The 27,764-nt window shown below is 44.9% G+C and overlaps 1 protein-coding gene across 5 annotated transcripts; it reads left to right on the plus strand.

Moving 5' to 3' along the window:
- The first annotated feature begins 1,138 nt into the window (after window positions 1-1,138).
- On the plus strand, window positions 1,139-27,764 carry LOC116391451 (liprin-alpha-3-like). Of its 5 annotated transcripts, none has more exons than XM_031862062.1 (31): window positions 1,140-1,297; window positions 2,297-3,013; window positions 9,158-9,259; window positions 9,415-9,654; window positions 9,736-9,795; window positions 10,870-10,998; window positions 11,120-11,212; window positions 11,713-11,765; window positions 11,886-11,979; window positions 12,188-12,322; window positions 13,034-13,117; window positions 13,360-13,491; window positions 14,288-14,350; window positions 14,439-14,518; window positions 15,038-15,206; window positions 15,519-15,739; window positions 16,077-16,302; window positions 17,124-17,257; window positions 17,345-17,499; window positions 17,608-17,707; window positions 17,806-17,887; window positions 18,329-18,529; window positions 19,180-19,245; window positions 19,752-19,778; window positions 20,297-20,472; window positions 20,733-20,830; window positions 22,496-22,671; window positions 23,648-23,716; window positions 23,806-23,971; window positions 24,718-24,780; window positions 25,022-27,764. In XM_031862062.1, exons 2-30 carry the CDS (start codon window positions 2,651-2,653, stop codon window positions 24,768-24,770), a joined length of 3,747 nt encoding a protein of 1,248 aa, XP_031717922.1. In that variant the 5' UTR covers window positions 1,140-1,297; window positions 2,297-2,650; the 3' UTR covers window positions 24,771-24,780; window positions 25,022-27,764. The 5 variants fall into 5 exon arrangements, with proteins under 5 accessions (XP_031717926.1, XP_031717922.1, XP_031717923.1 ...); XM_031862063.1 differs by having other exon boundaries at window positions 23,809-23,971; XM_031862067.1 differs by having other exon boundaries at window positions 15,546-15,739; window positions 19,755-19,778; window positions 23,809-23,971.

Below are 27,764 nucleotides of genomic sequence, written 5' to 3' on the forward strand. Positions count from 1 at the left end.
AAGTTGAAGTTCTGGTCATTTTTAGGTTATTTATTTCTGATCGTAACCTTTTAAAAAGTTCTTCATACTGTTCAGTTTTACACATAAACGAGTGAATCATGATGGATATTTAAAATCTAGACATCAGTGCTTTGTATTCTCCTTATTGAGCCGCCAGAAGGCGCAATTGTTTAATTATTTTTAGCAAGTTTTTGTGGACCACAGCGTGAGAACATATTAATGAAATACCTCTCACTCTGCTGATGTGCATTTGTTTTGTGTTTAAAGGCGTGAAAGTGAAACAACGTGCAGCTGGAAGTGAGTTTGAGGACGTGGGGAGTCATGTATCTGCTGTGAGCTTGTTTCTTTAAGACCCAGCATCTTTATCGAGGAGGAGAGACGAGGGGAGAGAAACGATGGGAGGGCGTCAAGTTACACAAAGCATCAGGAATGGGACCGGAAACTGTGTTAATTATCTTCAGAATAAAGGTTGGATGTTCCCTTCAGTGGATGTTCCATTCAGTGTTAGATTTGGATAGTTTTTAAACGCCTGAAGAGGTAAAACTCTCGAGTAAGTCGCAATGATTTAATCATCATTTCTGCCTTATCAAATACAACTAATCATGAGTCATCCAGGCACCTTTTATACTGGCTCAATAAAAGAAATGAAAGTAATCTAAACTGATATTTATTGAAGATTTTAACGAGATTCTGGGGTTTTATTTGTCACCTGTTAGAATATGTGCAGTCAATTGCAGAGTGACTTAATAATTATAATAATAATCATTGTTTTGTTTTTAGTTTTGCCTCACTAATCTCCTTTTATTGTCTTGTTAAGCACTTTGTAACACATTATTATTCATAATAACAATATATTATTATTATTAATTCTATACTAATTGATAATCAGAACAAAAAGAAAGTTAAAGGATATATTTTCCATGAGAAAAAAATATTTAGAAATATGTAATTATTTAAAAAGAAATATTCAAGAATATTGAGTCGATGTTGCGTTTGTGGGTTGTGTATTTTCCACTAAATAAAAGGTCACACCAGCTGTTTTTGTTGCACGTTTTATTCTGAAAGTTCCTGACCGGATGTAGCCTGTGTTTCCTCCGTGCGTCTTTACGCCGGAGCCGAAGCGTCGCTCCCCTCAGAGAGAGAGAGAGAGAGAGAGAGAGAGAGGGAGGGATGGGGTAGGCTGGTAACCGGGCTGTAACGGGGGGATAAGCTGCAGCCTCCGTCTCTCAGGTGCTCCGATGGAGTGAACCGGCCACCGAGGCGCCTTTACTTCCTGTCTCTGTCGATCATGGAGAGGGTAAGACACACGCATCGCTCGGCGGCTGCGGCCGAAATCCACCGTGATGTTCGCTGCACACACGGATCTAGCTGTGCGTTCGACCGTCCAGCTGTTTTTATGGGTGGAGGGGAGGAAGGAGGGAGGGAGGGAGGGGAGTTGATAGGAAATAGACGCCTTGCAGTCGGAATAAAAGCCAAAGAGACGCACCGTTTTCCGACATTTAGGTCATTCATGTCACTAAAAATAACCCACTTGCGTGATATGTATCTCCCGGTTGAACGTGTTAATTAGGCCTCCATCATTTACAGCGTGATTGGCACCTCCTCTCGTGCACAGCCCTATACATGCTTTAAAAAAATAGGCTTCACCCTTTTAAGCCATTTATTTTTGTAAAGACAGCAATTTATTTCCCGTCCAAACCCTGAGGACAATAAACCTGATTCACACAGAATATATATATATATATATATATATATTTTTTTTTTTTTTACAGATGGCTTCCGGAGCCGTAGAAAAAATAATTTCCTCCTGGATACAGCTCGTAATTACAATTCATGATGACACCCTTTTTTTTCTTCTTCACCCCCCTCATGAGATGTATGAAACAGCGCCGCGTCTCTCTGCTCCAGCCTGCAGGCCCGATGATTGTTCCGTGTGTGTGTGACGGCTGTGTTTGAACAGGCTGCTGAGGTAACGACTCGTTCCGTGCATCATGCGCCATTCATTTGCACCGTTACGACTGTCTGTGGATCCATAGACATGCACTGATGGACGGGCGGGTTAGTCCACACGTTGAGTATCGCGATGCCAAGTCAGTGGAAGAGAGGGGCTGTGCTGCAACAGCGGTGGTTGTTGTCTTTGAGTGGTTTGGAGAAAGGTGTGTGTGTGTGTGTGTGTGTGTGTGTGTGTGTGTGTGTGTGTGTGTGTGTGATACATGTGTGTGTCTGGTGAGAAATCTAGGCTTTATAAAAACCTCTTGTGTTCCTAAACATGTCTTTCTTCTTCTTCTCTCTCCAGGTCCTTCTCTCATCTCAGTGAAGCCTGGGCCGGGGGTCAGAGGTCATCCATTAAAACCTGCACCTCTCCCTCGTACCCCTTGCGCCCCCCCTCCACCAGACCCACAGCCCCCTCGTCACCCAACACTGTTTCCCCCCTCCTAATACAACGTTGAAACTCTCACCCACAAGTCCACAGAGCTCGTCTCCCCCCTCTTGCACTTGTCTCCTGCTTGAGAGGAACGCCCCCCCACACCCCACCCACCCTAAAGTATCGGTTGGCCGTCTGATTAGGAGTCGGTGGTCCACCAGACGCTGCCGTCAAGTGTCCTAGACCGCCTCTCAGATATAACGCCTCTCACACCCAGGCCTCAAGATGATGTGCGAGGTGATGCCCACCATATCGGAGGACGGGCGCGGAGGCGGAGGAGGCGGCTCGTCTTCCCCAGCGGGGGGCGGAGGAGGAGGCATAGGAGGCATTGGGGGCTTTGGCAGCAGGGAGCCCCGTGGTAGTGGTAGTGGTGGTGGTAATAGTAATAGCAGTGGCGGCGGCAGCGATGAGGGCGGCAGCACGGGCAACCTGGAGTCACTGATGGTGAACATGCTGACGGAGAGGGAGAGGCTGCTGGAGAGCCTGAGGGACACCCAGGACTGTCTGGGGACGGCCCACCTGCGCCTCAGAGATCTGGGCCACGAGAAGGAGTCGCTCCAGAGGCAGCTGTCCATCGCCCTGCCGCAGGTACGACACACCTGTTCCCTACGTCACGTAATGATTTCAGGAGCTGTGGAGGAAACACATGCACACGCGCACACACACACACACACAGACACACACACAGCTCCTTCACTGTGGGAGGGTTTTATTAATCTTATTAAATGAATTGTAATATTTTGTCAAGGTCAGAGTGAAGGAAAAGTTTCATCCATGCAACTGCCTTGAAATGACAAGTTCAATCACTTCACATTATCATAGTGTGTGTGTGTGTGTGTGTGTGTGTGTGTGTGTGTGTGTGCGCGTGTTTGACTGAAGGAAGAGTTCACCTAAAAGATGAAGCTCCAGTCAGAGTAGAATGTCTCTTTTAGACTTTGTATCCAAATGAAACACATGTCTCTCACATGTTGTTTGTTACCCACAATGCTGACAGACACGTGCACGTCATACAGTAGCATGCACGGATGCACACGTGTGACCGAAGCTTCACCGTTGAGGGGATTAGAGGAGACGATTGGGTGAATATCTGGACATGTATTATATCCACAAAACGTTTGCATCTGTAAGAAGCTGTTTGTGGGGAGTTCTCTAGCATGTTTGAAGGAAAGCGATGACTAGCTTTGATAGTTTGGGTGAAGGTTGAGATGGAAGTATTGGTAAGGATTCACTGTTGGTTCTGTGGTTCCTGGTGAACTGCTCCTTTAAGTTCAGAGCTCTACTCGAGGTTAAAGTAGAGTTTAGGATGTGCATGCAGTCTCACGCTGCGTGTCATGAACACGTTTAGAAAGGTTCATTTAAACAGCACGTCAGCATCAAACAAAAGGATTTAAATGCAATTAAAAGTCACTAAAACTCAAAGTCTATTGAAGTTAAGCATCTTATCTCAAGTCTGTTGCTCAGCGCAAAATATTAAACCGTAAAAACACAAAACTACTAGAAAGTAGACGACATGAACAGGATATATAACATGTTGTCGATGTCTTATTATGTCATTAGCACATTACTGTAAATACAGGGATCATATTGTCATCATGTTCCTGTTATTTTAGGTTAACATCTAAATAAATAAACACATGCGGTATAAAAACACCAGATCAACTCCAAGACTCATCCTTGTGAGTTTGCAGGACAAGTACTAAAAATCGAACACTCAAATCCAAAATGCTATTTTTGAAAACGATGCTCCATCTCAAGAAGAAATGCTGCATTCAAAGGCCGACCTCAGTCAAAGTAAACAAGTATCATCAGTAGAGTCCTGCTCTGTATCAGAAGTGCTCGTGGTGAAGATGCTTCCTTTCACAGTGTTGAATTATTGATGCGTTAACCTGTTAGCAGGGTTTAATGTTGTAGCCGGTCCAGGTGGCGCTGAGTCTGACTCCTTTCTTCTTCTGCTGCTGCTGCGGAGTTTAAAGCACAGCAACCATCGTACCTCCGACATCAACGTCACCTTATTCTGTTTCTCCTAAAGCTCTTTAGGTGAAGCTGCGAATGTGACGCCCAAATACGTCGTCAGGGTAAAACACGGCCGAGATATGACGGAGGTTATTTAATGAGCTCTTTGTTGAAATGAAGATTTATTCTGCGAAGTTGCACAAAACACATAAAACTTCACGCAGCAACATTCTTTACATTTTCTGTTCGGAGTTTTTTTTCCAAATGTTTTTCAACCAAATCTGCTCTTCCTCAGGTAACTGAATGATGAATCCCACGTGGTCATAATTCACAGCGTGTGGCTACATTGTTTATTTATTAGGTAACGCCCACTAAACACTATATAAGGACAGGTGCTGGCACATGCCCAACACCTTGGAGAGATGAAAAGAAACGTCTGTGAGAAGAAGAGTTGTATGTTCAGCAGTAAACATCGAATCAAAAAGCATCCGAGGGCAGAATGTAAACCATCCAGAGGGTTGGGTTAGTTGTTATAGCCGTAATGCGATCAATGGACCAACAGTCAATATTCCAATCATTATAATTACTCTAAAACATAATTATCTCAGTTTGATTATATGATATTCATACATTTAGTTATGTTCCTCAGATTCAACTTGTGTGAAAACAAGATGTTTGTTTTTGAAAATCTTGATAAGACTCCTGAAATATTCTCTCACTTAAAAGAAGAGCAACAATAAAAGAAAACATCAGTGAATTCAATGGCTACTCACAAAAAACCTCATGTACCGACACATCAAAATGTTCCTTAATGATGCTGGATGATGAGTCAGTAACCATGAAGTGTTTCTTTAAAAGTTCCCAGCATTGCACGTTAAGAAAAGCTGCTTTAAACACTTTTTGTCCGGTTTGTGCCTCTTTGTGTCTCTATTGAATTCACAGTTCATCTGATTTTTCTGAAAAGATCTGATCTTTGACAAACCCAGAAGGTTCTTCTAACCAACCGGATTCAAAATGTGTTCCATCTGTTAGATCATAAGAAAAGATCTGTGGCTGTATTTACCATCCAGGGCTGTGGAGATGACTCTTGTCCTCACTCGTTTTGTAAAGCACAAACAAACTATTGTGTTATTTTGTATGAAGGTATAAATCATCTGAAAGGATCATCAACGTAGGGATACAATTGTGGGTCGTGTGGCACAAATTGAGGACGGAGATGTGCAATTTCAAGCCGCCATCTTTGTTCGAATCAGGAAATACATTCGCAACTTGACAGACAAACTAAAAATCTTTATTGTTTTGGCATATTTTTCCCTTCAGATTGTGAGAAGAGTCTTTGAGGATTGTGGAAAGACATTCAGTTGTGTTGTTTGGTTTTTCAAAGATGGTTAAAATGTTTTTGGAGCTTTGTGATAGAAACGTCATGGGGGATAAACTGAGGGATGATTTGACCCGCTCGTGTGTTACAGTTACCATATTATCGCACATCGTAGCGGCCGAGAGCCAATCATCCTGTAATTCGACAGACAAGTGCTCCGACTCTATTTCCAGGTAGGACTCATTGTTGGACGCCTCCATCACTGTCGCTACGCTGGGAGAAAACAATCCAAAATGAAATAACAGACTTAGCAGAGAGAGCGACTGGACATTAAAGAGCAATGTTACCTCACCGATAAGGAGATCGATATCTGCAGAAACACACACACACACACACACACACACACACAGACAGAGCAGCACATGGAGCTACATTCCACAGTAGATGAGTTCAGCCAGTTCGTCTGTGTGTTCGACGTTGCCAAGAGAGAAAAATCAGGAGAGAGTGACAGCATGGCAAACACACACACACACACAGAGAGAGAAAAACCTGGTGATATGAAACACACAGAGACTAACAAATCAAGCTCATTTGCATATTGCTGCATACTAATGAGGTGGCTTCTAGAGGCTGTTTTCGATGTGGTGTATCATGACAGGGGGAGACTGACATGGATGAAGGGGGGGGGGGAGAGATGGTGCAATGATTTGCATCAACCTAAAATGACGGCGCCCCGAAAAAAGAGACAGAGAGGAATGTCGAAAGTGTCTGGTTCTCTCGCTCCGTCTTCTACATGAATTAATCCCAGAATTATAGAATATCCTTCGGGCCCAGAACGTGCCATCTGCACGCAGCAATTTTTCCCTCCTTGATCCTCCTCACTTCCATTTTTTCAAACGAAGCTTCGTCCTTTCACGACGAGGCTCAGCTACAGACTGTACATGCTGTACTTTTTGTCTGGGAGAGGGTGTGAGGTGAGGCGCCTGTTGGGTAAACTGATCACTGAACACGGTGCAAAGATAACAGCAGCGCCAGTGTTGTTGTGGGACTCCACATCAGGCTCGGTCCCCAGACCGGCTTCTGAGGGTCTCGTAATCGACCACGTGTTCACCCGGTCTGGTCTAATTGTTCCCGTTTGATTCAGTAGTCAAACATCATTACTGTGATGGCTCATAGAAAACTGAGGAACATTCTCACACATGGTAGATAATAGATAATTCAACATGATGGTTTATCGTCCTTCAGGGGAACCGTATCGTGATGAACTCATACATCGAGATATCGTGATGCGCAAGTACGTCGTCTATATTGATAATAACAGGCACAGACTCGCTCAAATTACCTTAACTGTTGTATTGATTTGATGACTCTGTATTCATGTGCATGCATGTAAACACATGCTGGAAAATATTCATTTATTTCTCTTTACTTTCACTATTTATGTTCATTTGGCACGAAAGTTCTTAATTAAATGAGACAATACTTTTAATTCGTCGAGTATTTATGTGGGTATTTCATATTAGACTATTTATTTATTCAACAACCAGAAAAAAACATCATGATATATCGTTATGGAGATATGTAATGACCTTTACTGCGATAAAAGATTTTGGTCGTATCGCCCATAATGCGACTTATAGTACATATGATAATGACCTCATCATATATAAGAGGTGAATGATGAGGAATCTTCATGTGTTTTCTGTGGGAATGTGGATCTGGTTTGCATGTTTATCGTAAGCGTGTCATGCAGTGTGGGACTCGCTCTGGTCTTGGTCTTGGTCTTGGTCTTGGTTCATGACTACCACACTGCCTCGCTTGCATCGGTGGCCTTTAATGGCTCGTTTGCACTTTGTGAAAACACACATGATTGGTACAGAGCACACGTGGGTTGGAGGACATCCGTGTGTTTGTCATGTGTGTGTTTGCATGTCATGTGTGTGTGTCATATGTGTGTGTGTGTCGTGTGTTTGTCATGTGTATGTTTGTGTGTCATGTGTGTGTGTCGTGTGTGTGTGTGTCGTGTGTTTGTCATGTGTATGTTTGTGTGTCATGTGTGTGTGTCATGTGTGTGTGTCATGTGTGCATGTCATGTGTGTGTCATGTGTGTTTGTTATGTGTCGTGTGTGTCATGTGTGTGTCATGTGTGTGTGTGTTTGTCATGTGTGTGTTTGTGTGTCGTGTGTGTGTCATGTGTGTGTTTGTCATGTGTGTGTCGTGTGTGTCATGTGTGTGTTTGTCATGTGTGTGTCGTGTGTGTGTGTATGTGTGTGTCATGTGTGCGTCACGCCGCCATCACACTCGAGCAGAGTGGACGATCAGTGCACGGGCGAGCGCTCGCTGCTCAGCGAGTGTGTGCACACGGCCGTGCGTGTTCCGTGGAAGCCGACATCATCCGTGCGTGAAGTTGAACGTGCCCTCCATGATGTCACTCCTCCTCTCTGTGTTGATTCGTTGCCACAGGTACCATTTAGTTTGACTAAAGGCAACATATTTGTTATCATAACTATCATGCAGCTCACCTCACATTATACATAATTGGATTAAATTACACAAAATCACAAGAATTCAGCTCAACTGCTGTCATCTGGAAATCTAAGACATTACGCAGCGCTGGCTTGGTTCCAGCTCCTCTCATGCTTGTTTAACCTCCGGGCGTTTTGTTTTAATGGCGGGCAAAACGCACAGCCAGTCGTGGTTATTGAGCAATTAAGCCAATTTCAGGTGCAACACGTGCAATAAACCTGGTTGTTAGATTTTATACCGAGGCCTGCTTTAAGACTCCCGCTTGGCCGCTGTTATGTGGATTATTCTGTATGGAGGGGTTTCCTCCTTCAGCCAAATCATAGCTGCACGCCTGAGCATGTTTGTTTAAATGCATTGAAAGTCTGAGACTCTGGAGTTAATTGCACTCTGTGGCTTAGCGGGAAATATTGGCAGTAAACGTTACAGTCTGCAGTCTTTTCGTCTGTTCTTATGTTTCATAGCGTGTGTTTATTGTTATTCTTCTGGATAACTGGCCAAAGTTAGAAGCGGCCGACCTCATGCTGAGATCTTTATTTGTTGGTTTCAGACCTTCTGACTCGACATTTATCAATCAGACAGGGGAGAAAATCCATTAAGGAAGCAACAGAGGAAATAAAAACGTTTTACTGACGGTGCACATTCAGCGCAAACGCAGCCAATCAGACCTGGAGACCTTCACTCCCCCCGTTAGCTTCTCACTGTCAAACCAGCCGGCTCAATGCCCGCTCTCTGAGGGCATTCTGGGAAATGAAGGAAAGTCGCCAATCCAAGATGAAGCAGCCGGGGCCGGTTTTGGGGAAAGTGGGAAAGTGCAGCGCTTAATAAATAAAGTGTGTGTGTGTGTGTGTGTGTGTGTATGTGTGTGAGAGAGATTATGACCTCATGCAGCAGCAGAAGCATGGAGTCAATAACGGCTCCCTCTTGTGACCCTGCAGGAGTTTGCAGTGCTGACCAAAGAGCTGAACCTCTGCCGGGAACAGCTGCTGGAGAGAGAGGAGGAGATAGCAGAGCTGAAGGCCGAGAGGAACAACACACGGGTCAGTATTATCTTCTTCATTAAAGTTCTGGTTCCTTTGGCATTTTTTTATTTGCTCTGAAAATAATTCACAGTGAAACGTGAACTTTAATCATCTGCGACTGTTTATAACCGATAAGAGGTTTTAACTGTATGTGAACCACATGTGTCTAACAGCTGCTGCTCGAACATCTGGAGTGTCTGGTGTCCCGCCACGAGCGCAGCCTGAGGATGACCGTGGTGAAGAGGCAGTCCCAGTCCCCGGCCGGGGTCTCCAGCGAGGTGGAGGTCCTGAAGGCGCTCAAGTCCCTGTTCGAGCACCACAAAGCTCTGGACGAGAAGGTGAGGGAGAGACTACGGGTGGCGCTGGAGCGGGTGGCGTCCCTGGAGGAAGAGCTGCAGTCCTCCTCTCAGGAGGTGAGTCCACCTTCTTTCTGTGCTTCTCTTTGGTGAGTGAGGTGATGGAGTCTCTCCTGACGGTTCCCCTCCGTGTTTCAGGTTGTGTCTTTACGGGAACAAATCAAGCGACGGCAGCAAGGACTAGAAAACGGCAAAGAGGTAACGGGATGCTTTTCTTATACAATCTCAGAAAGATCACAGTCCTCCTGTAGAGATGAGGACGCTACAGATCTATTTCTGCTTTGACATCCATGAGTCCAGAGTGACAGAAGAAACCTTATGAACAAACTGACCAGTGGAAAGGTGAACTTCTCAACCAGAGACAAGGGTCAGTGTCAGACCGGTGTAACGTAACAAGACTGAGAGTCTACAGTCACAATCAAATCTGATGATGGCAATGGAGAAGAGAAGAACTACCAAAGTGATTACAGTTCATCCAGAGGGAGGCGTGAATGTCTGAAACAAATTTCATGTCAATCATTCCGGTTGCTGAGTTGACATTTTAATCAAAACTACAAATGTCTTGGTGGTGTAAGATCTCTAACGTCCTTCAGGTTCATCCTCTGGGAACCACGAATGTCTGGAATAGAGTTTGTGCCAAGCTGTTTAGTAGATGTCGACATTCTTGGACCTGCTTGTGGCGCTAGAGACACGTTGTTAGGATTCACGATGTGGGCAGCCATCATTTCATGGCTTTCTATTTAAATAGAGTTGAGATTCAGTCCGTCCACCGAGGGTTTATTTCCATTTATCTCAGTACATTAAAATCCTGCATCACTTATTTTCTCAATCACCAGCTGATCGGGAGCCAGAAGCTGCTGCCTCCAGTTTAATCTTTGATCAGTATTGTTGCAATATGGCTTCCAGCCAGCGGCACTCAGCTCACTCAGAGAGGAGGAAGTTAGGCGCCATCTTGGATTTTTGTAAGAGTTGTAATGACTTTAATTTTCCAGTAATCAGAGTAGGTTTTTGTTACTTATTACTTTATTTTTTACTGGTCGCTGAGAAGTTCACCGTCCCTCCGATTTGGTTCATATTTTTTCATGAAGGTACCTGATGAGCACTAAATGTGAAGAGCCACTATCCTCAATAATTTAGATGTTTGAGTTGAGGTATTTCTTCCAAAACAAAATACTAAAACGTTTATTTTTAAACCCAGCTGATGAGTAACCCTGGTTGAACTTGATCAACTCTATCATGATCACTGTACTCAAATCGTTTCCCTTCGCTCAGCGGCTTCCCAACGGCCCTTCGTCCATCTTGGATGAGGCCGACGTCGACAGGCAGCGAGAGGGCGAGATCGAGCGACAGAGGTCAGAGCTGGGTCAACTGAAAGAGAGACTGGCCCTCATGTGCAGACAGGTACTCCAATCGGACGCACTCTCGCCGTCTAATGCTTTCACCAAAAGCCAAACATAGATATCAGACGCTCAGCCCTGTGTCCCCCCCCCCCCACACACACACACACACACACACACTCCAGGTCGGGGAGATCGAGGAGCAGCTGACGTCCGCCCGGAGGGAGCTGGCCCGGTCGGAGGAGGCCAACCAGAAGCTACAGCGGGACGTGAAGGAGGTGAGACTCTGGTCTGTTTCTCAGTGGCACAAAGATCCTCTTTCACTCAAACCCAAAGGAAATATGTAACCGTTCGCTATGGCAACGAAGCCATTTGCCTCCTTGGCAGCGGCGGCTGTTACTGAACGCAACAGAGCCCCTGTATCCATGGCGACAGTGCCATCAAATCAGCCGGTGTGCCGGTTTGCCGATTTGAAAGGTGTGAGGGCGTTTTTCCGGACGAGAGGCGGTCGAGTCGGTTGACTTCGGCAAACATTTTTCTCCACATCGAACTGCTTCTCCTCTCCCGCTGCTCTTTTATCCTCCCCCCCCCGTCTCCCCCCTCTGTCTCTCTTTGACTTATCATTCTTCCACTAATAGCTGCTGAAGCCCAGTGAATTCCCTTTGATCAACACTTGTAAACCTGACTTCTCTCCCTATCTCACTTTCTCTGTCTGCTCTTCTTTGCTTTTACATATGTTATCCCCCCCCCCTACACACACACACTTTAATTCACCCAGGCTCTCTGTCAAAGGGAGGACATGGAAGAGAGAATCACCACGTTAGAGCGCAGGTTTGTGTTTTCCTCTCCATGAACTCTTCATTGCCTTCCTCTAAAATAGAAATTTAAAAAAAACCTGCTCCGGCACTCACTGCTGCTCCGTCTGTCTGCCTGCTTTGTTCTGGTTTGCAGGTACCTGAGTGCCCAGAGGGAGGCGACGTCTCTCCACGACACAAAAGACAAACTGGAGAACGAGTTGGCCAGCAAAGACTCGCTGTACAGACAGGTGGGGGGAAAGTCTCTCTCATCCCCGTGTGTGTCCATGTCTCTGCTGTTGATTGGCAGCTTGGCCACGTTTCACATTGGCACTTAGAGCGAGGCATCAATGTCTTTTTTTCTTCTTTCCCCCGGTGCCTTTAATGACATCTGCTGCCCCCGGCAATCTCGCGACCTGAGTTTCCCCCCGGTCCTTCTCTCATCCTGTGTTCTTGCAGAGCGAGGAGAAGAACCGGCAGCTCCAGGAGCGTCTGGATGACGCCAAACAGAAGCTGCAGCAGACTCTGCAGAGGGCCGAGACGCTGCCAGAGATCGAGGCCCAGCTCGCCCAGAGAGTGGCAGCACTCAACAAGGTGTGTGCATGTGTGCGTGTGTACGTGTGTGTGTCTGTGTGTGTGTGTGCCCTATTATCTAACAGTTATATACAATGAGATAAAAATAGTCCTTGTGTGTGAGCGTGTGTGGACATGCAGGCTAGTACATACACATACTACATATATATATATATATATATATATATCTGTGTGTGTGTTCATGCATGAGTGAAGCAGAACATGAGATGTCAAATGACAGGATGAATAGCAAATATTTTCATCGAGCGGTGCCAGTAATTCACAAGCAAACGATCTGGAGATGAAAGCCAGCTCAGGGCGCAGAGTCGGCTCAGCTATTTGATCCTCGGTGCGCCTCGACACGCCAGGAACTGAATATACGCGATTCGTTTGATTGCTTGTGTGTTAACCTCCAGCATTCCCGTAAACACAATGTTCCCTCTTGCCAAAAAAAAAAAAAGACTCGCTCTCCTCCAGGTAGCCAAACCTCTCAAATTGGCTACACTTACTCCTTTGCGTGTTGGGGCAGGAGACGGCTTCCTTGGCAGGAGGAGACGAATGCCCTGTGAGACACAAGCAAACTAAAGGTTTCCCGCTCCGCTGTGATCTGTACAGGCATGTAACTAATTGGTAGACTCGGTCAACAAGCTGTTTCCTTTTGTGTTAATTTGTGTTATTTCAGGCTCTAACCCCCCGCTTCCTTCCCTCCCCCCCCCCTTTCCAATCATCCAGGCGGAGGAGCGTCATGGTAACTTTGAGGAGCGACTGCGACAGATGGAGGCGCAACTGGAGGAGAAGAACCAGGAGCTACAGAGGGTGAGTCACGCTCGCTTCTCCATCTCTCTTTCTCTTTTCTCTCCCTCCGTTCTCATCCCTCCCCCTCTTCCGTGCCGTTCCTTTTGTCAGCGCGCTAATTTTCTAAACCCTCTATTTGGTCGTGTACATTCAGATAGAAATCTTTGTCTGTCGCTCTCAGTCAAGCAAAATGCTTGTTATTAAATCCCCGCACCCTTTCTTCTCTTTCGCTCTCACCCGTCTCATTCTCTCCCCGCCCTCAGGCGAGGCAGAGGGAGAGGATGAACGACGAACACAACAAGCGTCTCTCCGACACGGTGGACAAGCTACTGTCCGAGTCCAACGAGAGGCTGCAGCTGCATCTGAAGGAGAGGATGGCCGCTCTGGAAGAAAAGGTGACCCGCTCAGACTAAAGCAAATGTCTCAGTCCCCCAAATCAAGACCCCTAAAGATGTGTCCCCCTTTTCCCCAAATGAACTCCTGGTGTCAGGTTTGTTCACGCACCCCTCTGCCCTCCAGGAAGTGACCAGTTAAAACTTTATTTCATGGTCATATGGGTACATACATGATAATCTACCTCTGCATATAAACCATCCTAAGCATTTTTAGGAGAAGTAAGCTGCTGTAAAACAGTCCTTCATCCAGAGCAGTGGTGGAAAGTAACTCAACTTTACTCTTACAGTAATAGTTTGGATGTTTTGAAGTGTGGTTGTATGAGGTACTTCCTCCATATTCACTGTTTTACTACAGTAGATGGAGTTTGAAGAAACAGAAAAGAGTACCCGCACGGGAGCAAAGCACTGTACTGCTGTGGCTGCACTGAGTATTCTTACAGTGTCGTGCTGCTACTTTTACTTCACTAAAGCATCTCAATGATGAGAGGTGAAATTAGAATTTTGAAAACAGCATTTGGAGCACAAGCTCTTCAATGCCTTCTATCTTTTTAACCTACTTACTACAGTGCATTATCAGCATTTCCCATCTGTTTTTCAGTTTTTTTCACTGGAATAATTATTAATAATAATATTCAGAGATTAGTGTCTTTTTTCACATGCACAGGAACATAAAATCTGGTTGAAAATAGGAATTAAAGAATCCCCTCTCTCCTGTGCAGCCAGTTCAAGACCAGTTTCTCATTAAGAACATACTGTTTTTATTTCCCCGTAATAAAGCTTCTCATTCTTCCTCCAGAACGCCCTGTCCGAGGAACTATCCAACATGAAGAAACTCCAGGACGATCTCTTGGCAAACAAGGTGCCTCTAAGCTTCGCTCTCAGTTAAACCTGGTCGACATGTGTAACTTTGTTTTTTTCGACCGACTGTGTTTCTTTTGCCCCCTCAGGACCAGCTGATCGCGGAGCTGGAGCGTATTCAGCTGGAGTTAGATCAGCTGAGAGCGAGGCCCGGGGGCTCTTATTCCAGGTTTGTTGCCATTTCCGACCCCGAGAGAGACGGAGCTCTAAACACTATTCTGAGTCTCCAGAGGCGTCTGACTGTAAAGACGCCCAGTGTTGTGTCTCTTATCTCGCCAGACATTGTAGATCAATCACCCCACGTTGGAGGCGTTTAACACTGTCAGCACTCTCGAGCTAAGATAGTGTTGATATGTGGCCTCCATATACACGTGTTGACTCGGTGCCCAAACACACATACATGATCCAATTAGCACTTTCTCATCTGCACGTCCTGACACTTACAGCTTTCTGTAAACCTGTTAATGTATATATAGTATATATAGTATGAAGCACTTGGACACAGTATATGAGGTTAAATCACAATATTTTTCAAATTTCAGATATGTTTTTGACATTTCCTTTTTTGAAATATTTCTTCTGTACATATTTTAGTTTTGGTTTAGCCAGCTGTGTTGTTTTTTTTCTGTGTTGTACTTTACACCTTTCCATCTCATCTTGTATGATCTTCTTGCCTCCGTCTCTCCAGTCGATCTCTGCCGGGTAGCGCTCTGGAGCTGAGGTATTCCCACGGGAGTGGCTCGCTCCCAACCGGCTCGACCACTCACCTGGATCCCTTCGGTAACGCCTCCGCCGGGGGCGTGGTCAGGCGAAGTCACCGGGCCCGTTGGAGCTCCGCCAGAGAGGACTCGACCAAGGTGAGAATCTGCTGTAACGTCTCTACAACCCCCCTTTTTGCACCAGTTACTTTTCTGTTAAACAACAAACATTGGTAAAATATGGAAATATATCTAATACCTTAACATCAGGAAGGAAATGTGTCCCCTCTGTATCGTAAACTCCCATTTTTCCCCTCAATCTTTTTTGCAATAATATCAGCGTTGTTGTTCTTTCCACTTGAAAAAAGGAGCTGACTAATTGCAAGTTCATATTACTTTCATCCTGATCCTCTATGGAAAAAAAGAAATAAAAGAATTAACATAACGTGAAATTTTGTTTTTTCATGGAAGAACCACAGTACTACTCTCTGTGTACAGTACCCAGAGTGGGATAGCGGGGCTCTGCTGGGGACCGGGTTCGAGCCGGGCTTGGATGTGGGCTGCTCCGACGACGAGGACGACGGGGACCCTCGGTTTGGCTCCGAGCTGATGTCCCCCAATGGACAGACGGACGTGCAGACTCTGGCCATCATGCTGCAGGAACAGCTGGAGGCCATCAACAAGGAGATCAAGTAAGGACGCACCTCTCTGCATAATACACCGCAAATTATATATAAAGAAGTAGCCAATCTTCTTGCTGATGGTCTTCTTTGTCTGTTTAGGTCGCATAGTGGCCAGGCTAGCTGTTTCCCCCTGTTTCCAGTCTTTATGCTAAGCTAAGCTAACTGGCTGCTCGCTGTAGCTTCTTATTTATTGCACAAAAATGAAGAATCTGAAGAAAAAGATTACGCTTATTTTCCAAAATCTCAAACTCTTTCTTTAAGTCTATTCTGATCTGTTCAGTACGTTATTATCATATCGTCCAAATGTTTCAGTCCTTGTTTTCTCACCCTCCACTTTCAAACCCAGACTGATCCAGGAGGAGAAGGAGAACACGGAGTTGCGAGCCGAAGAGATCGAGAACCGGGTCAGCGTGGCTTTGGACCCTCCGTCCTCCCTGGGGAGAGACAGCACAGGGCGGTGCTTCATCCCCTCGTCCATCACGTCCTCCACCCTGGCCTCCCCCTCTCCCCCCAGCTCTGGACACTCCACCCCTCGCCTGTCTCACTCCCCGGCCCGCGAGACGGACAGACAGGTACCGCTTCTATTCCCGTCCCACGTTAACCTTTTGCGATATCTCGCCTCCGTGTTCCACCTCCCTGTTTATGCAAACAGCTCCTCCAGACAGTGAGTCATGTGAAGAAAGCACAAGTAAATCACGCAGACGGGGTCAGAGGAGTTCAGCTGTTCTTTAACAGCAGCTTGTTCGATTGGGCAAGACTGATTCAGGAAACTTGGAGGATGGTATGACGGTTGGTGCCAGACACGCTGGTTCCAGCATTTTGGAAACGGGCGGATGGATTACAAACAATGGTGCAACAAAAGAAAAACCAACCATGCAGACAGCGGTGATGGTGGAAGTGATAATGTCGAGGTGGGAGTTCAGAACAGAGTGGTTCAAGTTAGGAAGCAGGAAGACGAAACCTGTGATAATACTAACCAACAATGTGATGGTAAAGTAGTGACCAAAACAGTGAGACAATCGTTAATAAATGATGCTAACATTGACGTGATTAATCAATTTGCTACTCTGCGGGAAACTAATTACCAAAACATTTCATAATCAATAGGTGTGCAGCTCGTTAACACTCGTTATGTTCCTGCTGCTGGTTGGCGTCCACGTTTGTTTTGGTAAAATAATGTGTCTTTTGTCTTCAGATCTCATTTTATTAGGTGGAATGAGATTTGTTTTGTTTGTAGCCAGGATTTGTCTGAAAGAGTCGGTCTTCTTTACAGTAATAAAGTTTCATTCCAAGCAGTCCAGGTGCTCAATGATTCGGCCGCTCTGATTGAAAAAGCCTCCTGAATTGTTCGAGCTTCACACTTTGAGAAATATCTTTACTCTTCGTTCTGCAGAACAGCAAAGATGATGACCGCTCCCTCGCCCTTCTTGACTCCACGCCTCCTTCCACTCCCCGTGCACTGCGGTTGGAGAGGATGACCCTCACCCATCCAGGGGCGATGCTCGACGACCCACGGGAGTTTCGCAGGTAAAGCGGCCGCACGTTAAATACATCCAACACAAAACGGTTTCATCCTCGTTCGCCCCTTAGTGATTTCCTTCTTGTCCCTCCCAGTCTCTCGGCAGACGGCAGCAGCTCCAACAGCAGCCAGGATTCTCTCCACAAGTCCAGTAAGAAGAAAAGCATCAAGTCCTCCATCGGGCGGCTTTTTGGGAAGAAGGAGAAAGGACGGATGGGCCAACCCGGGCGGGACGGATCTGCTTCTCTTGGTAACCAGATGGAGGATAACACTGAGTGTACACTAGTGACCCACACTGTATTCATCTCTGTATTATCTTTCATTCGTGTGACATTTGACCTCACTGCGTCTCCTCCAGCGTCTACACCCTCTGAAGACATGCCCTCTGGAGACCCGTTGGGGATGAACAAGACTGGGACTCTGGGTCCGGCAGATAAAGACCGCCGCAGCAAAAAGAAGTTTGTGAATAATCCTTTGACTTGGATGTCAGATCGATATTTCTGATCTCTCACTTGAACGGCACCAAATATGTAACTCTTCCTCTTCCTCTTACCAGGCATGAGCTACTGGAGGAAGCATGTCGCCAAGGACTTCCCTTTGCATCCTGGGACGGACCCACTGTTGTATCCTGGTTGGAGGTACTGTGCCATCACAGAAACCTAAAGAGACAGTAATTAAAGAACGTAAGACATCCTTTTACAGTTTGCAACAGAAGTGGCGTTTTGTCTCAACCATCGAGACGAGATATCAACCTTTAAACATTGAGTTAAGACTGTTACCAGCATCAAAATGTCTGATTTAATGACCTGTAGCTCGTAATGTCTCTCTGGTGTAACATTAAATGCCAGGTTTCTCCACCAAATACACTCACTAATAACACACGGATCTGGAAAGTCACTTTGTTTAGGTTGCATTCGCCATCTTTGGTGGTTAATGCCTTTACACAGCTTGACTTCTGCACACTTGCGTCCGTCATCATTCATTACAAACTGTAAAAGGATCCATTTGGATCCATAAGACAACATCGTTTTCTCTCATATTTCCTCCTTTTATTTAATCTGTCGTCTTCCTCCTTCCAGCTGTGGGTGGGAATGCCGGCCTGGTACGTCGCCGCCTGTCGCGCCAACGTGAAGAGCGGCGCCATCATGGCCAACCTGTCGGACACGGAGATCCAGAGGGAGATCGGCATCAGTAACCCGCTTCACCGCCTCAAACTGCGGCTGGCCATCCAGGAGATGGTGTCCCTCACCAGCCCCTCTGCCCCGGCCAGCACCCGCTCTGTGAGAATACAGACTTTAATGTCATAAACAAATCCCACAGTGTTCTCCGTGCAGATGCAGAGACTTTAACGATAATACACTTTGATGTTAGCAGTATGGGGGACATGTTAAAACAGGTGTTTGTAGTTTTGAGATTAAATCTTAATGATCCCTGTTGGCAGATTTGCAGCAGAAACTAATAACAACATACAGAAATACTAACAATTAAATATAATTGAGAGTATATGAATGATGTCAAATGAAAAGCAGATTCTATTAGGAGGAATATAGGACATGAAACGAATCCTGCATGTGATAAATGTCATAATACAAAATACGAGTGTATTTTCCAAAGGAGAGTGACAGTAAACTGCACTGATAAAGTTCCACCTATTTCGCCTTGTAACAAAACTTGGCAACAAAAGCAACTTTTTATCCAAATGTTGCCTTCTCACACAGCGACAAAAACAAACCAGATGTTGAAAAATGTCGTAAAAGTGTTGCACGCACATGCGTTTGTGCTGCGGCGTTTAATGTCTCTTGTTCCAAAGAAGATAAAGTCACAAATAACCAAAGACTGTCGACTTGGGAGTTTGGCTTCTTATTTATTTATTAACAGCATATTAACGAGTTGAAATGGTGCAAAAATGTCACTTTTCTCTTGTTCACAGTCGACCAGTAACGTGTGGATGACCCACGCAGAGATGGAGTCCCTGAACGCGGCCACCAAGCCTCCGGTTAGTGCCCCCCCCCCACTGCCCCGTCTCTGTTTGATAAAAAACTATTTTTATGTCTCATTATTATTTTTAAAATTATTTTAAGCGGCTCGTCTGGTCTGAATCATGTTGACGAGTCTCTCCCCTCCCTCCTCTTCCTCTCACTGTCTCTCTCTCTCTCTCTCTCTCTCTCTTCTTTTTCTCTTTTTGAATTTTCTGCCTCTTTATTATCTCTGTCTTTGTGGCCCAGGACGGAGTGTTGAGCATCTTCTTCTCTCCCTCTGGTTGCTGTTTCAGTGTGAACTGCTTCCAACTAATTACCCGTTCACTAACACACTATTCCTTCCTTTTGTCCTCATTTCCTGCTGCTGCTGCTGCTCCCTCCTCCTCCTCTGCTTCACCTCCATCATCTCTCCATCCGTCCTCCCCGTTCTTGACCTCTTGTCCCCTCTCCCCTCGCCACCTCCACATCACTCTCTCTGGCTCTCTCTCTCTCTCTCTCTCTGTCTCTTCTCTCATCGCTGCAGGAGCTCAAAGAGTTCAGCTGGGATCAGGTGAGGATCAACTGAAAAGTCTGAATTAAGGCAAAAACATTGGTTGTTTTTTCATGCACTGGTCAATGTTGCTCCCATATAATGTCTCCGTTCAGACTAGTGGAAATTCAAAATACACATAAAAGTGTTTATTTTACTACTTTGTCTATTTGCCTTTGTAGATTTCTCCTAAATTCACCAAAAGTGACCATAAGAGAATGCTTAATTTGCATATTCAAACATAACATTTCAGAATACATGTAATACAAAAAATAGTTGTCTTAATATGAGTATCAACTGAGGTAGTTTCATGCTGATATCTAAGAATTATTTCCCTTGTAGCGTCTTCAAAATGTCTGTAATTTAACAAAACGTAAATTTTTACCCTATTCACTCTTTAACACAACAAGATGTTTGTCAGTCGTTGTATCTCTCGTGAGTCTAAGCCGCAGTGACTCACGAGCTGCTGACCTGCACTACCGTCAGACATGAAGCCGAGCGTGAATCAGCGTTGATGGCCTGTGGTTGTCCCCCTCCAGATACTGGCCTACGGCGACATGAATCATGAGTGGGTGGGCAACGACTGGCTGCCCAGCCTGGGTCTGCCACTGTACCGCAGCTACTTCATGGAGTCCCTGGTGGACGCCCGCATGTTGGACCACCTGACCAAGAAGGAGCTGAGAGGACAGCTCAAAATGGTGGACAGCTTCCACAGGTAGAGCTCGGCTTCTGCGTGCCCGCTCTCGCCATATCTTGCACAATTTCGTCAACTTTTCAGTCTCATTGTTTGTCTGTTGAGTCTGTTGTGCGTGTGGTGAAATATGAAGGTGTTAAAAGATGCGTTGTTCCTCTCTGTTCAGGGGTGTGTCTCCAGGCTCTCTCTTTAAAGTTAAGTGTTCATGCTTCCCGAGTGCAGGTGAGAGTGGAAACACGCCCTCGGTTAACCTGCTTCTACCCTCTGGCTCTTTCTCCCAGGGTCAGTTTGCACTATGGCATCATGTGCCTGAAGCGTCTCAACTACGATCGCAAGGAGCTGGAGAGGAGGAGAGAGGAGAGCGTCCACCACAACAAAGGTGAGCTCTTTTTGTCTCCCCCATTGTCTCTCCATTCATGCTGTGCTACCGTCTCTTTCAAAGCATACCTTAGTGATTACTTTATAAACACAATTTACACAATTATTTCTATTAACAACACTTTTTTTCATTTATTATTATTACAATTATTAGTGTATTTTGCTCTGTCGCTTCATTTATTTCTTTGTCTGTTATTTTTATTAGCTAAAGTCAAAGCGTTTATTGTCAGTTTCCGTTTACAATTTCCTCCTTTGTCTTCTACTGTAAATGCCATTTACAAGAAAACATGAGACATAAATACGAGGAAATAACTAGAGAACACTTTATACAATATTATAATAAGAGACCTTCAAACCTCATGTTTTTAGAGCTAATGCTAGTAAACCTGACTGTAACTGTGCACGTTAGGTTCTGCTTCACATGCCAAATATCAACACGCCGTCCTTCCTTATGAATCACTTCATGAATATTACACTGTAAAAACAAATCAATCAGGAGCTCACTCGTCCAGGGGTGTCGATGCAAAATGTCCCAGTTAAAGATCTTTGTGTTCAGGCATATTCACAACTCTGTTCCAATCAACTCACTTTTATATTTGACAGTAGGAGGTTCCCATCTCATAAAATAGCCCCAGATTTTAAAACACCAGAAGCATGTTAAGAAACAAGACTTATACAGTTATGTGTAGGCACTGATCCCAGCGCTCTACCTGCTGAATGAACTCCTTAAAACTCAGATACTCTTCCAAAATAAAACCCTAATATATTTATTGGTCAGTATATGACAGCGCTGTTGAACCGAGATTCAAAGTAACTGCACCTCTGGGTGAGTAAGATCACATCAGCTGCATAAAGTAGAATACCGACAATCAATTCATCCACCTTAACGTCAGTAGAGAGAACAGTGTCAGTGAGCTTAAGTCTCCTGCTTCATGACGTTATTAATAGTGGCAGCTGCAGTGTCATTTACTTTACTTTTTTAAACTTTTAACAACAGAGAAAAGAGAGATAAAATAAGTAATTATACATCACAAAGTCAATAAACCATTAAAAATAATTCCCTTTCTTACTACATCTTTAACATATGAAATAAAGCAAACCGAAAAACACACAAACTTAATAACGACAAACAAAACAAACATTTCCTTTGATTTGCGCAGTGGTCCACGTTTCTGGAAGATGTTTGGACCACCTCTCGGTTATTGCTCCCCTTATAAACCGCAGCCTTCTAGAGCTGGATTACGATTACATAAATGTCAACAGGCTCGGTCATTAAACAAACCCCAAAACCTCTCGCTCTCCCACCGCTGCGCCCTGGGATACACATGTTGTACATTTTCTAGTCGGTTCATCTTGGCTGATTTCCTCACAGAAGAATTCCCCAAGTGAGGAAATGTGCGAGAGGTTTGGGTTCGTCTGATGATAAGCTTGACCCGTCAGAGAATAAATCAGTAAAGCAGGAACATTTCAACTATTTCTCTTTATCACTCATCAGCACTGAACAGCTAATTTAACCCCCTCAGAGGACATGTGTCATCCAGCTGGAAGTTCAGGAAGTGAGCAGCATATTAAGAAACCTGATCTGGCTTTTAAAAACATTGAGCGGACAGCTTGCAGACGAATGCCTCCGCTCCCTCCCTTCACCTTCCTCCTCTCCCCCTCTCAGATGTGATGGTGTGGTCCAATGAGCGCGTGATGTGCTGGGTGCAGACCATCGGCCTGAAGGAGTACGGCGACAACCTGCGCGAGAGCGGCGTCCACGGGGCTCTGCTGGCGTTGGACGACACCTTTGACTACACTGACCTGGCGCTGCTGCTGCAGATACCCAATCCGAACACACAGGTAACTGTATGAGGAGGAACTAGAGCTGCAGCACGGAGAGAAGAGCGGTTTTAAGGGGACGTAAAGACCCACCGCCTCCAAGCATGTTTTTTACATTAGTATTTTTTGGCATTCCCCCTTTTAATATATTTGAGAGTGGACAGGAAACACAGAGAGAGGTGCCAAGCAGGAATCAAATCATCAACTTTGTGCTGGTATGCACCCCGACCGTTAAGCTATCGGGGCGCCAGCCTTACCACTAATTAAATACATTACATCTAATTCTTCGCACTTGTTGAAAAATCCAGAATCTATCATTTGCAGCTATATTTCTTTTCAAATGAACACAAGATGGGACCTGGAGGCTTCAAGTTACCTCGTCACACGTGTGTAAGTCCAAGTTTCACATCGGATCACGATTGGCCTCAAAGCGAGTTGTGATGTCATCAAAGCGCGCTCATACGTTCATGTGTGAGATGTAAAGTAAAACATACTTCTGCACATGCATCGCTCTGCACAGTGAAGGGCCAACAAGTGGAGGAGGACTTTTAGGTTTTCACTAATCAATATCTTTGTCAATTTAAACCCCCATCATTTCATTCATGTGAGTTTAAAAAGCACCTTTCATCAAGGCATTTTTACAGGCATGATTGGAACCTTTATTTACTTCAGCAAGAAATATTGTCTTCTGTCAGGCCTTTAAAGATATTGAAGATAATAAGCGGTGTTTTTTTGTCTTAAAGAATACATACTTATCTGTATGATATGTGTCCAAAACCTTGAAAGGGAACAGCCCGGGGGCCTTTGTTGCATCTCTCGCTCCATCATTTCCTATTTATAATAAAAGGGCTCAAAACATCCACTTAAAGTCTCATCTGACCCTTTAGATTCCCAACCGTGCTGGTTTAAAGCAGGCGTGATACTCAAACGTAATGAAAATGTGTTACCTGCAGAGTCCCAATGAATGTCAAAGCTCTACATCAACTCTCTCCTGCAGGCCAGACAGCTCCTGGAGCAAGAGTACAACTCCCTCATCTTGATGGGAACCGAGAGACGACCCGACGAGGTCAGCACGCTAAATCAAGCGCCAAGAAATATGGAGAAAAAGGCAAAGTGAAAGCGAAGTCTTTCTGTTCACACACTCTGTCTCTGTAGCAGGACGGAGCGAAGACGTTCACCCGCTCGCCCTCCTGGAGGAAGATGTTTAGGGAGAAAGACCTCAGGGGCGTGACCTCCGACTCCGCCGAGACCCTGCCTGCCAACTTCCGTGCCTCAGCCATCTCCACGCCCTCCGTTACCCTGAGAAAGGTTCAGAGCGATGGTGAGTACGACCCGTGACCTCTGACACCCCCGCTCTCGTACTCACATATGTTCGGCTCCTCTGAGCCCTCGAGGCGCGTCTCAATTTAGACGATATGTCGAGACCTGTTACTCTATATGGCATTACTCACATGAAGAGCATGGCAGGAATCAGGGCAGGAGGTTACACTGCTGATCAGGTATTCTGCACATAACATCTTCATTTGAAATGAGTGGAAGAGCATGAGGGACAACAGGCATAGCAGACACAATTACAACAGGAAGATGTTTTCTTGTTCTGTTTTTGTGCGAGAATAAAGTTGAAATGTCAAGAATAAAGTCAAAAAATTGAGAATAACATTTAAATTTTCAGAATAAAATCAAAATGTTGAGAATAAACTCTGAACTTTTGAGAATAACTCAAAAAAAAAATATTTTTCCTCCTCTCATTTTTGTGTCTGTCCCTAATACTAATAATAGCCCTGAACAGAAACATTTGTTTTCAGCCATGTTATATAAGACTCATGTGCACAGAGCGCTTGGTTGTTTTCATGCTACTGTGCCATTAGTTTGGCGGAGGAATTTTTGTCTTTCCAGCAAAGGAACTGTCAATAACAAGGAGCAGACTGCTTCAAAGCAGAGGAAGACGATTATCCCTCGTTCCACTTCTTAATAGGAATGCCTGCTGAAGGTCAGTGCATGTTTAGAGCATCGCAGTTACGATAATGACCCCGTCTGTGTCTGTTGTTTCCCCGGTCTCCAACACAGCCAGCTCTGGTGCCCGGGGGGAATCCGCCTCAGTGAGGACGTACTCCTGTTGAGGGCTCTGAGGTGAGAACACCCAATTAATGAAACCGTCTCGTAGTGTTTATTTATCTGTGCGGTGAGACACAACCCTCACATGTGCCGAGCACATTTCTTTGTTTTTATGTATTCGTTTGTTGGGGTGGGGATTGGTTTGAGTCCGGGATGTTGAGGTCTTTTTAAGTGCTGGGTTTGGTCGGTGGGGATTTAGAGTTGAATTAAGGCCGCGGACGCAGTGACGTGTGCATAACGCTGTTTCTCTCCGCAGGGCGCTGACTGGATTGGGACTAGAGGAGCCGCTCGCTCATCCACGGAGAAAGAAGCAATGAATATAACCATTTAAATTTTTAAAAATAAATCTATTGGTCTGACCATTCTGCAATAACAGAAGCAAAGGAACGAAGGCGGAAAATGACATGAAGAATGTATGAATGTATTTTCCGACCGGACCGGGAAGGTTGAATGGGATCAGCTGTTTTCTCTCTCTCTCTCTCTCTTCCTGTCCTTCTGTCTTTGCTCTTCCTCTCTCTCTCTCTCTCTCTCTCTCTCTCTGTGTGGGGTTAATGAAGGACAACACCGGTGTTGGTTCGGTTCTGTGCCGGTCCCCCCTCCCTCCTCTCTTCATTCCCGTCGGAGTCTGCACACAGTCAGCAGAGTTGGCAATATCAGGGCTCATTTTCCTACCTTCAGAGGAAACCGCTACTTGCTGCCATTTATTCTCTTTACAGTTTGGAAAACAACTAAACGAGTCGCCTTATAACTTCTGCTCAGCAACAGGTGTTTTCGATGAAAGCCCGGGGGCAGAAGTTAACCTCACAGTAAAGTTTGGATTTGATAAACAAGAGGAAATGACTGGAAGGACGTTAACATTGGGGGGAATTGGCCGTTAATGGCGGTTAAACAACACCGGTGTTCTCCTGTCTGCCCGTGGTGTCCAGTGTCGGCCATTATGGCTCTGTTGTTGGCTTCCATGGTCCCGTCAGTGGGTGTCCTAGTGTCCCCAATTGGTGGGAGTGGTGTAGTAAAACACGTCCGAGTTCAGACCTCCGACCACTTCAGAGGGCCTCAGAGATCTCCTCAGGCTTTGTGTCTATTGGCACCTTGAAAGCCGATCTCTTTTGAAGGGACCCCGTCATAGAGATCAAAGGGTGGAGCGAGGCCACAGAGGCTTTGTGCTCATGACGGCAGGAAATCCATCAAGTTTGTGTTGGTACCACTTTCTGAAAAGACGTTCTTTGCTCGTTTATCTAACTAGACAGCGAGGAATCTCTGTCTGTGTCCTCTGCATCTCTCCAGAACCGCCCTTCCGGTCTACTTCACTTTTCGTGGGTGTTTTGCTGGAGACCCTGTGAAGTGCTTTGTGCACACTTGGTGCAATTTGGTCAATACTAATACATTTAGAGTAAACAAGCGAACTCGGAGCTTCAGGGCTCTGCATGCTGAATATACTAACGTTACAACAGAACTCTTCTTCACTTCGCTGCAGCACATTGGCGGAGTCAAGTAATCAGCCCGCTCTGAAAGGCCACGCGCTCCAAACGGGCACTGCACTATTCAGCATGTAAAAAACAGTTGTATGATGTCCACTGTGGTGCTGGGGGAGCTTTTCACAAAGACACAACTAAGTGGCATTATGGGAAAAGGGAAAAGCTTTTTTTTAAAGCTCGACTCAAATTTGGGACTAAAATGTCTCGGATATCTCGCCCTCTGATGCTTCGATCTTTACCAATTTCTTTTTTTATCGGAGTCTCCGAAGCGCAATACTAAAACGACTGAGCACCATTTAATAAATCATCTATTAATACCTTATATATCAGTAAAAAAGCTGCTAGTTTTGGGTTGCCGAGTTGTGAAAGATCCATTCCCATTTTCAAACACATGAAAAACATGTGGAAAAAGGTAATTATTAACCAGTTATCAATATTATATTAACATTTATTAACTGCAGACTATAGTAGCTAAGGATGAGGGAAGTCGTGTAAAAGTTTTCTGACTTCATAAAGAGACATTACATCTGATTTAGTCATTATTAAAGAGGTGTTCCACTCTAAAAATCTATCCTGTTTGGAGTTTAAATTGCAAATAAATGGAACAAAGAGGTAACTAAAAAGACATTTCACAACCTTGCAACCCAAAAGTACTTTGTAATAATACGGTATCTTATAACAGGCCTATAAATAACATGCGTACAAAGTGAAACAGGATTAAAATAGTTGGTAAAGTATGTCTCATTAGAAAGTGGTACCAGAGTGCTTTATATTCGGACGTGACACATATTTAGGTCAGACTTAACTAAACTCCTCCACGGTGTCTCATCAGCTCAGGGTCTTGGGTCACCCTGACAAAGGGAGAGTTGTCAGAGAGACAAAACAGCGACTCACAGGCGAGGAGAGAGAAAAACTAAAGTGAACAGATGGACAGAAGCCGGTCATTTTACTGCACACACAAGCCATAACAGACCACCAAGAGCTCTCTGTGTGGGGGGGGATCAGAGAGAGGGAGGGTGAGAGAGGAAGCCCAGGAAACAAAACCTTTAGCCTCTGTGTTTACGATGCATGTCAAACAAACGACAATGACCTGAATACATTTTTTTTGGTGGTGAAGATATGCGTCTTTAAACAATATATATCTGTACGATAGACCTACAGGGGTCGGGAGCCTGGGGATCAATTTGTAAAATGTGTGTATTTTTTTCAGTTGTATTTCTTATTTTTTACGATATCTATTTATTTTTCTTTAGGGTATGTATTGGATAAATGTATGTACACGTTGTGTTCCTTCTCGGCTTCATTTGAACTAGTTTTAAATATGAAAACGGTCATTCAAATACGCTACTGTGTGTGTACATTTTGAGATGCAAATTGTGCAACGATTTAACAGATTTCCATGATTAAAAGTGATAGTAATACCAATTGAAAATATCATCTGGAGAATAAACAATAACGATGATGAAAACGGTGATGTAAAAGAAACAATAAAGCGATCCAGGTGGATCCGCTGATCATCACAAA

Source organism: Anarrhichthys ocellatus, unplaced genomic scaffold (assembly GCF_004355925.1).
Source record: "Anarrhichthys ocellatus isolate YVR2014 unplaced genomic scaffold, GSC_Weel_1.0 scaffold26, whole genome shotgun sequence".
Lineage (NCBI taxonomy): Eukaryota > Metazoa > Chordata > Actinopteri > Perciformes > Anarhichadidae > Anarrhichthys > Anarrhichthys ocellatus.

What these genes read in the sequence shown, in the direction of transcription:
- LOC116391451 (XM_031862062.1), top strand. Translation starts at nt 2,651, where the DNA reads ATGATGTGCGAGGTGATGCCCACCATATCGGAGGACGGGCGCGGAGGC. An exon ending in AAGAGTTCAGCTGGGATCAG is followed by an intron (nt 19,779 to 20,296) that starts GTGAGGATCAAC and finishes GTCCCCCTCCAG; the next exon opens with ATACTGGCCTACGGCGACAT. An exon ending in ATGGTGGACAGCTTCCACAG is followed by an intron (nt 20,473 to 20,732) that starts GTAGAGCTCGGC and finishes TCTTTCTCCCAG; the next exon opens with GGTCAGTTTGCACTATGGCA.